Source organism: Delphinapterus leucas, chromosome 12 (genome assembly GCF_059928025.1).
Source record: "Delphinapterus leucas isolate spDelLeu-1000000601 "Yukka" chromosome 12, BTC_Dleu_Yukka2, whole genome shotgun sequence".
Classification (NCBI taxonomy): domain Eukaryota; kingdom Metazoa; phylum Chordata; class Mammalia; order Artiodactyla; family Monodontidae; genus Delphinapterus; species Delphinapterus leucas.
In genome coordinates, this window is record NC_143140.1 from 82687932 (window position 1) to 82701123 (window position 13192).

At 40.2% G+C, this 13192-nt stretch overlaps 1 protein-coding gene across 17 annotated transcripts in view; it reads right to left on the minus strand.

Annotated features, from left to right (window-relative positions):
• Positions 1 to 13192, minus strand: part of SYNE1 (spectrin repeat containing nuclear envelope protein 1) — a 454201-nt gene that overhangs the window by 93191 nt on the left and 347818 nt on the right. For all 17 annotated transcript variants that reach the window (XM_089922151.1, XM_089922158.1, XM_089922157.1 and 14 more), the window contains 4 exons: positions 6700 to 6855; positions 3415 to 3585; positions 1370 to 1503; positions 765 to 969 (listed from right to left, as the gene is read on the minus strand). In XM_089922151.1, coding sequence (XP_089778277.1) covers positions 765 to 969; positions 1370 to 1503; positions 3415 to 3585; positions 6700 to 6855 — 666 coding nt within the window. The remainder of the gene's footprint in view (positions 1 to 764; positions 970 to 1369; positions 1504 to 3414; positions 3586 to 6699; positions 6856 to 13192) is intronic.

Genomic DNA, 13192 nt, shown 5'->3' on the forward strand with positions numbered 1-13192 from the left:
CAGAATTTACTGTAAATCTTAAACTTTAGCTGTAAAGTGATTATTCAGTTTTCATGTGAAGGTCTTAGAATGGGTTAAACTTTTATTTATGTGCTTTTTATTGCCTAATTCTAATAACTGATTTGGGAAAGTTTATAAGAAGGTCTTTGAAATAAATTCATTAAAATAGAGACAAATAAGGACAAATAGTAAGAGGCATGTGATAGGTGAAACGAGAGAAGAATTGCTCTTGAAAACCTTAAGTAGGTTATTGGCAGCTGCAGTGAAAAAGAGAAATATTAAAAAGCTATTAAAAAGAAGTATACCTATAAATCAGGAAAGAAAGACCTCTTCCTACCATTAAGTTCTTAGAAGAAATTATTATGTTGATGCTTACATAAGAGATAATGGACCTCACTAGACAATACCTTGGAACAATGGAATTTTAAAAGATGTAACATTACTCTTCATACGGTCATTTCTTATATTGACCCTCTCTGTAAAAACAGATAGCCTAAGTCTTTCACATGGACTGTATTCCATTAGGAAAAATGGGAAAACAACTCTTTAAAAATAAAACAACGGGAGGGGATCTCTTAAATCTGTTACATGTGCAACTGTGTTCTGAAAACCTAGCAGCCTCTCTGATACTTGAAACAATTATTTTTGGATAGTTGTCTCACATAGAGACATAACAAAAGCTTAAACACAGCAGCACCAGTCCTGCTAAACTTGAGAAGTCTAAGCTTGACAAGTTGGTAACACGCGATAGTTCCTGAACATACATTGCAATCTTGAATCCATGTGGCAACTTCGTCGTCCGTGATGTCCTTGTCAGTGGCTGCCTTCAAGAGCTCATTGGTTCGACCCTCCTGCTGTTGAACTGTAGCAGCACACTGTTTGGAGTAGTCCTTGTATCTCTGCCAAAGCTGAAGTAGGGCCTTGCTGGCGTGCAGCTGCTCTGCAATCTCTTCCAGCAAGTGATTCCATCTGGAAACGATAGCCAACACTCATGGGCTGATTCCCACCTCTCACCAAATGCTGTTATTTACTATTTTATTTTTCATGATCCTGGTTCATGTGAATATGGAAATAATGCAGATGTCTCATTTCTATCGAACGTAATAAAAAGTAACATTTCACTCTCATATTTCAAGGGTAGGTAGTAGAGATGAGGTCAATCTTGGGGTATACCGCAGTTCTAATTCCTTTCCAAATATCTCCACTACATTTACTTATCCTTGAGTTCATTTTGTGAAAATGAAAACATTAATAGAATAGAACCTATAAAGCTCAAATTCAAAATGCCAGTGTTCTAATTGTATTGTTATTTATAATAAGATCGTGATATGAATAATGAGCAACAGTGTAAAACCGGCACGTCCCATACCTCATATTGACTTCTTTTAGTGTATCGGTAAGAGTTTCTGTCACAGGCGGGTGACTCTCTTTTAACAGTTGGTTGGTGATAGAGCCAAATTTCTGTAAGCTCTTTTCCTGTTTTTCTAGATCATCTTGAAGATTCTGCCCAAAGGAAATGTGCCACAGATGACATAACAGGATCTAAAAATTCTAATGATCAAGTTTAAGGGTAATTTATAGCTGTTTTCATAGATATGAACATACAAGTACAAAAACCATGACTTTGCCCCAATGCTTTATGAGCTTTCTTTAGATAACCATTTTTTCTTTTTCATGAGTTTGTTCTTATGGGTGTGAGGAGGGTTCTTAACAATTGAGACTTCTTGGAGTGGGAGCTGGAATTCTGCTGGGAAAGCTCACACGGGGAGCCCCTGTCCACCGTCGAGGAGGAAGGTGTGGGGCTGCTGGGTGTGCAATCCATTATACTGCGGTTCTCTTTGCTGCTCAAGGTCAAAGTCCAGATCTCTGCTTTATTACTTACCCAAAGTTGCTCTACCAGAGATTCCTGATAGTGAGACTTTAAGAAGGCATAGCTTTTCTGAGTACCAGCTCTAAGTTCTATCTCTGATGTTCTTCCTTGCAAAGAATATTTATTAGGCAGGCTATAGGCTTGGTGGAGTTGTCTACCAAGAACCAGTGAAGAAAGATATTTCCCTGGAAATGTTGCTGAAGTGATAGACTCAGTTCTTAGTAAAACTCCATAGGTGAAGCAGGCTGCAAAAATCCAGTCCCCACTTACCACTGATACATGGTTGCCATCAAATCAAAATATATAAGGAATAGACCCTGAGTCCTTTCATATCTTAAGACAGAAGATGAGAAACACAGAGTAAGCTCAATTAAAAAGTACTTCTAACCTCCTCAAAGTTATAAAATGTCTTTTTAAACTTACTATTCTCAAAATAAGCTTTAATGATTCTTAGTATCTGCAACAACTAGTTTAAGGTTTAAAGACATTTAACCTTGTACTTTGTATGTACAAGGTTACAAAGTACATATTTTGTATGTACTTTGACTTCCCTGGCGGCCCAGTGGTTAAGACTCGTCACTTCCAATGGAGGGAGCACAGGTTCGATCCCTGGTGGGGAACTAAGATCCCACATGCCGTGCAGCGCAGACACACACACACGCACATGCACACACTCAAAAGAAGGAAACTGTATATGCTTATTTTATCCTTCCTCCCTCCTGCCTCACCCAAAAAAACGGCACTCCCTTCAGAGAGTATGCATATCATGTCAGCAACATATAAACTTTGATTGCCAAGCCAGGGACGTGGACCGATGTAAGGAGGGACACGCGAGGCTGTCATCCCATCCCTTAGGGCCTGACTTGCCCATCCCATAGGCTGCGTTACTTAGCCAGGGAGAAAGGGCAATGGCAGGTGAGAGCGCCCAGGTGTGCAGGCGAGTGAGGGCAGTAGCTGATTGAGAGCAGTGACCTAAGAGAGGACAGTGTGCTGTTTAAGTCAAACAGTAGCAATGTCCTCCTGGATGAATACAGTGATGATGGACACACAGGAAACCAAGCAGTAAGTGCTAGAAAAGGAGGATTACGTGTACACACCATTGACATTCTGCTGAACGCAAAGAAAACAACTTAATGGTTTAAAATTTTATGACGTTCGCTATTTTTCTTTTTGTTTTCTTTTTAATCCTGTAGAATGTGTTTAGAAAAGCAGGATAAAAAAGAGAAAGGGAAGATATAAAAGGCAGCAATAATGGATCCAGGCGATTGATTTGCGTATAAAATCATTTTATAAAATACATTCATGGGGATATTTATATAATTAAAAAAATCATTTAGTTATATACCAGTTATTCCAGAATTTGGTATCCACGGGCAAGTTTGGTTATGTAACAAATAAAGCAGGTAAAATTAATTTTAAATATTTTTAAAATAATTAAATGTAAACAATATACACCAATTATTCCAGGATGATGTTTGCATTTGCTCATTTTTTAAAAATTTTTCTCAAATTAAAAAGGATGTTAAAGGATGTTCATCCCTTACCTGAAGATTGTCCACCTGAACTTGCACAGCTTCTAAAGATCCAGTCAGCAGACGGAATCGGGAGAGAGAGTATCTGGCCTCCATGAGGTAACTGTTTATGTCATCAAAGGCCACTTTGTGGCGGCTCCACTGGTCAAGCACAGACTTCAGCAGGATCTTTAACTGCCCAACCTTTTGAAAGAGACAGAGGCTTCGTATAATTGCATAATATTTTAAGTGATAATATATATAAATATATATTGCATTGATGGGAAAACTATTAACATTTAAGAACTTCATTGGGATTTCAGGCATTATAAATAAACTCAAATTAAAAAAGAAAGATTTGAAAAGTAAAATGTAGCAATGTTGAAATTTAAGCCTTTCATACTTTTGATCACACAGTCTAAATTGAAACGCTTAAAAAGGTTATATATATATATATAACCTTTACCTATAGTATATATTATTTATATGTATTATAATATAAAAGTGATAAAAGGTCAGTATATTTAATACCACAGTTTAGGAAACATATTAAATGAGCGCTTTAAATGCATTAACCCACTTTATCCTCATAACAACCTTATGAGGTAGATGGGATCCTTATGCTCATCTTGTATTAAGGAAACTGAGGGACAAAGAAGTTACAAAAATCACCTGAGATCATACTGTTAGAGTGTGAAAGATCTAGATGTAAATCTAGGCAGACTGGTCCCAAGAAATGAAACCTATCTATCATCTGTCCATCTACTTACCTACCTATCTATATTTATCTATCTAACTATTTACCTATCGATCCATCCCAGGTATGTGCAAGCTCTCTCTCTCTCTCTCACACGCACACACACAAACACACCCTCAAATGAATATCTTAAGATAAAACATCCAAGAACATTCTTTCCTGTACTTATCTGGAACAGAAAAGGTTTTAGTTTGACCTGTATCATTTAGAAAGATATCTGCTTTGGACTCCCTGGATTTCACTCCTCATCTTGAATATGGAGTAAGTATGGCCATGATTAAGAAAAGAGATCATATAAATTAACTTGCACCTGAATTCTCTGCTCTTTTTCTTAGCATAACCAAAAAATGTTGAAACCGATCGAGGTACTATCACATGGGCCAAAGGCCTAAGAAAATGCTGCCGCAGAAACGAGGCAACACTCCCACGTACAGGCAGGTGCCAGGGCCTGTCCTAGGAAAGTCAGGAACAAGCATGAACGTAAAGCCAAGAGATCAATGAGAATTTCTAAATCGTCTATTTCTTCCTTGTAGTAGTTTTGTTTGTTTTTCATGAGAAGATGTTTCTGTGAAAGAACCACTCAATTTATTTAGATGGTAAATTGTTTCCAAAGAATTGTGAATGATTTATAAAAGTGCATAAAATAAAATGAACTAGATTTAAAATCGGGTTAAAGATAAGGTAATTAGAAAGCTGCCCTCGGAGACCATCACGTGGCATGTGAGAGCGGTTTGCTGGACACCTTGGTCCCTGTCACTTAACCTGCTGGTGCCTCAGCCCTCACCTCTGGCAAGTGCGGGCAGGAACCACTGGCACAGGTGTGTGCAGAGCAGGGGTCGTTGTTACATGTATTCTTCTTACTGGGGATTCAACCCTCTATTCAGCACATAATGTCAAACGTCTTCACAGAGCTTACGTTTTAGTGAGAGAAGTTAAATAAGCGAGCAGACCACATCATATGTTAGAAGTTGATAAATAGCACAGATAAAAGCAAAGCGGAGAAGAGAGTCAGGGCATGTAAGGGGAGGATGCAAAGGCTGTCATTTGAAACAAGGTGGTCAGGAAAGCCCTCCCTGAGACGGCGAATTTAAACAAGGGCTTTGAGGAGAGGGAGTGGCCATGTGGATATCAGGGAGAGGGGGCTCCGGGCACAGGGAAGAGCCGGGACAAAGTCCCCGAGTGTGGAGCACACCACTGGGTTCCAGACTAGGGGGACAGCAGAAGCACAAGAAACCTGTGGGCTAGCAGCGGGAGCCGCATGGTTTTGGCCTCATTCTGTTTTTCTTTGTTGTTTTTTGTTTGTTTGTTTTTGCGGTACGCGGGCCTCTCACTGTTGTGGCCTCTCCTGTTGCAGAGCACAGGCTCCGGACATGCAGGCTCAGCGGCCATGGCTCACGGGCCCAGCCGCTCCGCGACATGTGGGATCTTCCCGGACCGGGGCACGAACCCGTGTCCTCTGCATCGGCAGGCAGACTCTCAACCACTGCGCCACCAGGGAAGCCCTGGCCTCATTCTGAATGAGACAGGAAGATATTGCGGGGTTGTGAGCAGAGGACGGGTGTGATCTGACTTCCATTTTAACAGGACTTCTCTGGCACGGAGACTATTTAGGAGGCCATGAAAATAATCAAAGCAAGCAGTGACGGTGACTTAGACCTAGGTGCTAGCTGCACAGACGGGGGCAGGGCCTGGATTCTAGATCTATCCTGAAAATAGGGCTGACAAGATTGTTGATGGACCCTGTGTGGGTCTGAGGGAAAGAGAGTGAAGAATGACTCCATAGGTTTCAGCTCATGCAACTGGATGGGTAGAGTTGTCATGAACTGAGGTGGCAGAAAGTGTAGGTTTGTGGGGGAAGAATGGGAGCTGGGGGCTTCCCTGGTGGCGCAGTGGCTGAGAATCTGCATTGGACACGGGTTCGATCCCTGGTCTGGGAAGATCCCACATGCCGCGGAGCAACTGGGCCCGTGAGTCACAACTACGGAGCCTGCGCGTCTGGAGCCTGTGCTCCGCAACAAGAGAGGCTGCGACAGCGAGAGGCCCACGCACCGCGATGAAGAGTGGCCTCCGCTTGCAGCAACTAGAGAAAGCCTGTGCACAGAAATGAAGACCCAACGCAGCAAAAATAAATAAATAAATACATTTTAAAAAAGAAAAAGAATGGGAGTTGGTTTGGGCAGGAAGTTTGAGATGTCTAATGGTCATGCAAGCGGAGATGTCTACAGAGGACTTCCCTCTGTGTCTGTCTCTGTCTATAGTTTAGGTGAGAAATCCAGTCTGAGGATACACATCTGATAACCATCTGTGCCTAGATGGTATCTATGGACATGGGAATGGATAAGATTATTAAAAAAGCCATGTTCATAGTAATGTTAATTATAGGAAACATCTGAAGCTAGGCTCTTTAAAAGAAGGTTAATAAAGTGGACTTAACACCACCAACAGATGCTGTGTAGATTCCGTGATTATTTACTTATTTTAGGAAAACCAAAACCCATGTCACATTTGGACATGAGATGGCAAGCACAGTCTTGGAGGCAGCTCTCCACAAGAAACGTTACCATGTGGTCTAAATTTGCCCAGGTGTGGTTGAGATCCTGAAGCGTGCTCATGACAGTGCCAGAGGCTTCTTCTTTCTTGTTCTGAATCAAAGCAAGTCCATTCTGCTCAATTTTCTCTACCTCTTTTTCTTTTGCTTTAATCAAATCTTCCAGATCCTGAAAGATGAAGAAACAGTCATTTTAAATTATTCTATTATGGAACTCTGGGGTACACTGAAATTGAGCCATTATAGTCTCACAGCCGAAAAATCTTTTATCAATCTGAAAAGCTTATCATTATCAGGAGAGGGTCTCCAGAGTGATACTTCTTACATTTAAATTTTTAAAATCCTCTTTTCATTCCACGAGAAATTAGCATAACAATAAAACCACGCGAAATTTAAATGGCACTAGATAATTTTTTTCAAGAAGCTACAAGGAAAGAAATATATGTTGTAAATGGTAACATGATTTATATTCTTACATTCATTTATCTTGCTGTTGGAAAAGTTACACAGTCCTAGCTCATGGGATGAAATGCAATAGAATGGTATTCTGGACTCCAGTATCTGAGATTTAGTTACATTTCTGTGACTGTCAAGCTGTGCCACTTTGCACAAGTGAGAAACTTCCACAGGGTCTCAGTTTCTTCAGATGAAAAATCTGAGTCTCTATTAACCTGTCTTTCTCCCTAAAATACTCTGATTCTAAGGGAGTATGAAAAGTTGTACAAGTTTCTTTTCATGAATCGAATGCTCATTTTCTTTAGAATTTGCATTTATAATGGTCAGGATGAAATGTTCGAAAAAGAAAATGAGGCAATACTCTGGAGATCATACTTAACCATAATCCTCACCTATATTTTAAAGCCATCTGAGACTTTGGAAAGCTCAGTGAGCCAGGCTGAGACTGCTATCAACATTTTATGGATGAACAGTGGGAGATTATGTCACGCAACCTGTCTCCAGTCACAAAAGGGCCAGAAGTAGAATCAGAATCCAAGACTTCTGAGCCCACTGACTCCCAGCCCCGTGCTGGAGGCAGATGGGAATTGCGGAGAAGAGGTAAATAAATCCATGTTGGGGTGATGTGAGAAGCTGTATACTGATCCTGGTTACAGGCTCATATTCAGAAGTACACCCCCAGAACTAGACATGCAGATTGTAGGCCTTGGAGGTTAGAGTGAAGAAAATGGCAAAATATTTTAAGTTTGGATAATGTCTCAATTCTGTGAAAAAGATTTCCAGCTCCCTGTCATGATCCACATATGGATAAGTCCCTTGGGCTTGGGTAGTGCTATGGATAGGATACTAGTGAGAAGTCCTGGTCTCTGCTGTTTTAGTTACAAATGTACCTCTTTTAATTTTTGCTTCGTGTGGTGCAATCTTTTAATCACTCCCTTCCTTATGTATAAAATAGGAATAATAATACATTTGCTTATCTCAAGGGGATAACATTAGATAAATAAATCTATGAAATCCCCTTTAAGCTGTTAAAAACTAGGCAAATGTAAGGGTTTATTTTATTCAGCCATTTGGTAATCTGCCCTGCTTCACTGCAAATTTATTTATTTTTCTCTCCTTAACTATTATGAAGCTATTTTTGTCTTGATGTATTAATTAGAAGTTCATGTAATTAGTAGCCTAAAGAGATCATTTTTGTTTTGAATAACTGTTCTTTCATTTTCACTTTATAATTTTGTCAGTATTTTGACAGCTCTGATAATTAACCTGAGAATAAATACAGTGATTACCAGTGTTACAGGTCCTTTATACAGTAAAGAAAACATAACGAACTTTACTATTTAAGGATTTTTCTCTCTGCTTCTCTAAAAGATTACATAACCATAAATAATCCTTCCAACATTGTCTTTAGTATGATCCTAAAATTCAACCACTGGAATTGAATTTATTCTCATTTATCCATAGATGTTAACTTTTTAAGTGAGCAATATTAAATGAATGACCCACTGCTTAGAAACACATCTCATAAGTGTCCTGCGTATTTATGTTGGCATAAAAGCAAAACCCAGGAGGGAAACGAGAATGAAATATATATTTTGTGCAAAACAAAGGTGTTTTCCTTTCCCTCCAATAATAATTAAAAGATGATTCTGTTTCTGATCAATGAAGGGAAAAGCCAAACCTAACATTTTTTTTGCAATAATAAATCATTCTTAACTTGGGTTAATTCATAAGTATCAGTTTTTATGTTGGTTCAAATTCATAAATCACTTCTGAAAGAGTGGAAAATATCCAAGATTTTTAAAACAAAATAAAGCTTGAATGCAGTCACCAATGTAAGTCTGCTGGCTTGAATTCTACACTCTGGTCCAGAAGAACCATTTCTCAAAAATGACAATACATTTTTATCAAGGTTTGTGGTACTGCCAAATGGAACCTGACAGTTAGGCTACTGTGATTTATATGTGATGCCCCAAAATAACTATGTGGTCTACTTTCATTCTGTTCTTTGTTTCAAAAACAATGACTTTTCATTTGAAATCACAAATTGGCATTGGAGTTAAGTTCTTTCAACCATACTTGCAGCTGTTCCTCCTGACACTGCCTGGTGTGACCCTCTGGGGGGTTAAAAGTTTGGGTCTGAAAAGGAGTGAAACTTGGTCAAGTTTCTGCTACATTTTCCAGCTAGCAATCTCTCTCTCTGTGTTAAATAGAAGACATGTACATAAAAAGAAAATGGAAAATGGCAGAAGAAAGTATAAAGAGAAGAAAAAATAGTAAGAAAGAGAAAAATAAAAGTAAAGAAGGCAGAAGAAAAATAAAGGAAAAGAAAAGTTAAATTAACCTATATTTCAGTCTTTTAATAGTCAAGTTTATTATTATAACAAGGAAGCACTAATCTTGCTAATGTTAATGCTGAAATTATGTTTTAATTTTAATGAAAACATTGTAACTTAGGAAGTCATCCTTTGAAGTAAAATTTTGAAATTCTGGTTTACTTGTACATTTTAGAATTGATAGCCTGCTACTTGAAACCATACTGGCTCCTGGAAGATTGGAAAGGCAATAAGACTAGATGATGCATGTTTTTGGTCTTCCATCTTTTACACACCAATCTTCTGATGTGAAGTTTGTTTTTTTTTTAAATTTCAAGGTAGTTCCCTGTATGATAGTTTTCTTTACCATTTTCATGCACCCTCAAAATTGCAATCCATGACCTTGTCAGCCCAGCACAAGAGCATGTGCTCTTCCTTTTTGAACCAAAAAGCTTTGACTGAGAGCTTAAATATACATCTCTTTACATATTCCCCCAAAGAAAAACTGCTGGTTGGAAGGAAGATCATTACCAAAGGCCATTCTTTTTGAAAGCTGAAATATAAAAACTATCACAGCTAATCTGTAACACACTACAAATTATTGAATTATTTAAAAAAAAATTAGAGCATTCGCTGTAACAGCTTACATTTCTTTTGTATAAACAAGAATCCCTGAGGAAATATTAAGTGGTCCTAAGTCACTGGAAAACATTTAGAGTCTGCCCACTCCACACCAAGACCCTTATCACCAACAGGAGAAGAAGCAGGCGCGGTCTTCCCAATGGCACACAGTAGGAGGTAACACTGTCCGCTGGGAAGCACTGGCTCATTGGAGTTGAACCGGAATCCAATCAAGCCTCTAGTGCTGACTTCCATTTACCCGAAAAACAGGGGAGAGGAGAGCATCTCAAGGGACTACACAAGCTAATCAATCCTGAACCTGAGTCCAGTCTACAGTTTTTGCAACAAGTTAATAGTGTCAAAAAATAACTTAAAGAGACTTAAAAGATCTAAGAAGAAATGGAGGATGTGGACACTGACATCTTTGTTTAAATAAATTAACTTAAAAAAAAGATATTTTAAAGACAATTGAGGAAATAGTGTTATGAGTTGGGCATTAAATAGTATAGGGGTTACTGTGAATTTTTTTGTGGTGATAATGATATTATGGTTATATAAGAAAAAGGTCTACTTCTTTTAGAGAGGCATACTGTAGCATGCAGGAATAAAATGACACGATGTCTGGGGAGGCGGAGTCAAGACGGCAGTGTGGGAAGATGCCGAGTTAGCATCTCGCCATAATTAGGATGCCTGCCGGCCGCTGGTGGGGGACCCTGACGCCCAAGGAGACGGGAGGAACCCCCAAGTGAACTGGTACGACGTGGGGGACTGAGGTGGGAGGAGAAGTGGAGGCCAGACAGGATGGGCACCCCTGAGGCCAGGGAGATAAGGAGAGGCAGGTGGGAGAAGCCATCCGGGAGGAGTGGAAGAGGAGTGGAGAGGTTGATTGCCCCACCCACTCGGGTCCGGGGAGCCTGCTGAGCTCCCAGGCTGGTCCCCTGCCCTACAGGGCCTCCTCCTCCCCACGGCCACATTGCTCCTGGGGGCACAGGAAGGAGGCTGAGGAGGGGCAGGTGGGAGGGGCCCTCCAGGAGGAGCAGGAGAGGAGTGGAGGGCGTTTTCCCTGCCCACTCAGGCCCGGGAGCCCCACTGAGCACCCAGGTGAGGTCCCCCTACCCTCTGAGACCAGGGGTGGTGGGGCACGCCTGGGCCCCTTCTGTTTCTTGAACCTAAGCCCCACCCCCTACAGCACCCAGGGCCTTTTCCAGCCCTGTGGGTCCTGAGCATTGGCCTCACCCACCACCCAAACCTTGCCCTTGTTTAGGCCCCACCCTCCACAGCCAAGGCCTTTCATCCCCTTTTTTTAAACTTTCTTTTCTTTTCTTCTTTCTTTCTTTTTTTTTCTTTTTCTGCCACGCCATGCAGATTGGGGGATCTTGGTTCATGAGCCGGTGGTTGGGCAAAGCTCCTGCGGTGGGATCTCTGAGTCCGAAGCACTGGACTAACAGAGAACCTCAGACCCCAGGGAATATTCATTGGAGTGAGGTCTCATGGAGGTCCTCATCTCAGCACCAAAACCCTGCTCTACCCAACAGCCTACAAACTCCAGTGTTGGAAGCCTCATGGCAAACAACCAGTAAAGACAGGAACACAATCCCACTCATAAAAAAAATTTAAAAATGAGACAGCAAAAACATATGTCACAGATGAAGGAGCAAGGTAAAAACCTATAAATAAATGAAGAGCAAATAAATGAAGAGGAAATAGGCAATCTACCTGAAAAAGAATTCAGAGTAATGATAGTAAAGATGATCCAGAATCTCAGAAATAGAATGAAGGTGCACAATTGAGAAAATAAATGTTTAACAAATATCCAGAAGAACTAAAGGACAAACCAACAGAAATGAACCCAATAACTGAAATGAAAAATACACTAGAAGGTTATCAGTAACAGAATAACTGAGGCAGAAGAACAAATAAGTGAGCTGTAAGACAAAACAGTGGAAATAACTGCCAAGGAGCAGAATAGGGAAAAAAGAATGAAAAGAATTGAAGACAATTTCAGAGACCCTCTGGGACAACACTAAATGCACCAACATTCGAATTATAGGGGTCCCAGCAGAAGAAGAGAGAAAGAAAGGGTCTGAGAAAATATCTGAAGAGATTATAGATGAAAACTTCCATAACATGGAAAAGGAAATAGTCACCCAGTCCAGGAAGCACAGACAGTCCCATACAGAATAAACCCTAGGAAAAACACACCAAGACACATATTAACCAAACTAACAAAAATTAAATTCAAGAAAAAAATATTAAAAGCAGCAAGGGAAAAAACAAAAAATAACATGCAAAGGAATCCTCATAAGTTTATCAGCTGATTTTTCAGCAAAAACTCTGCAGGCCAGAAGGGAGTGGCAGAATACATAAAGTGATTAAAGAGGAAAATCTACAACCAAGATTACTCAATCCAGCAAGGATTTCATTCAGATTTGATGGAGAAATCAAAAGCTTTTCAGACAAGCAAAAGCTAAGAGAATTCAGCACCACCAAACCAGCTTTACAACAAATGCTAAAGGAACTTCTCTAGGTGGGAAACACAAGAGAAGAAAAAGACTCACAAAAACAAACCCAAAACAATTAAGAAAATGGTAATAGGAACATACATATCAATAATAACCTTAGGGCTTCCCTGGTGGCACAGTGGTTGAGAGTCCACCTGCCGATGCAGGGGATGCGGGTTCGTGCCCTGGTCTGGGAAGATCCCACATGCCGCGGAGCAGCTGGGCCCGTGAGCCATGGCCGCTGAGCCTGCACATCCAGAGCCTGTGCTCCGCAAAGGGGAGAGGCCACAACAGTGAGAGGCCCGCGTACCGCAAAAATAAATAAATAAATAAAAATAATAACCTTGAATGTAAATGGATTAAATGCCCCAACCAAAAGACATAAAAACAAGACCTGAAAGGATACAAAAACAAGACCCATATATATGCTGTCTACAAGATACCCATGTCAGACCTAGGGACACATACAGACTGAAAGTGAAAGGATGGAAAAAAGATATTCCATGGAAATGGAATATCAAAAGCAAGCTGGAGTAGCAACACTCATATCAGATAAACTAGACTTTAAAATAAAGACTGTTACAAGAGATAAGGAGGGACACTACATAATGAT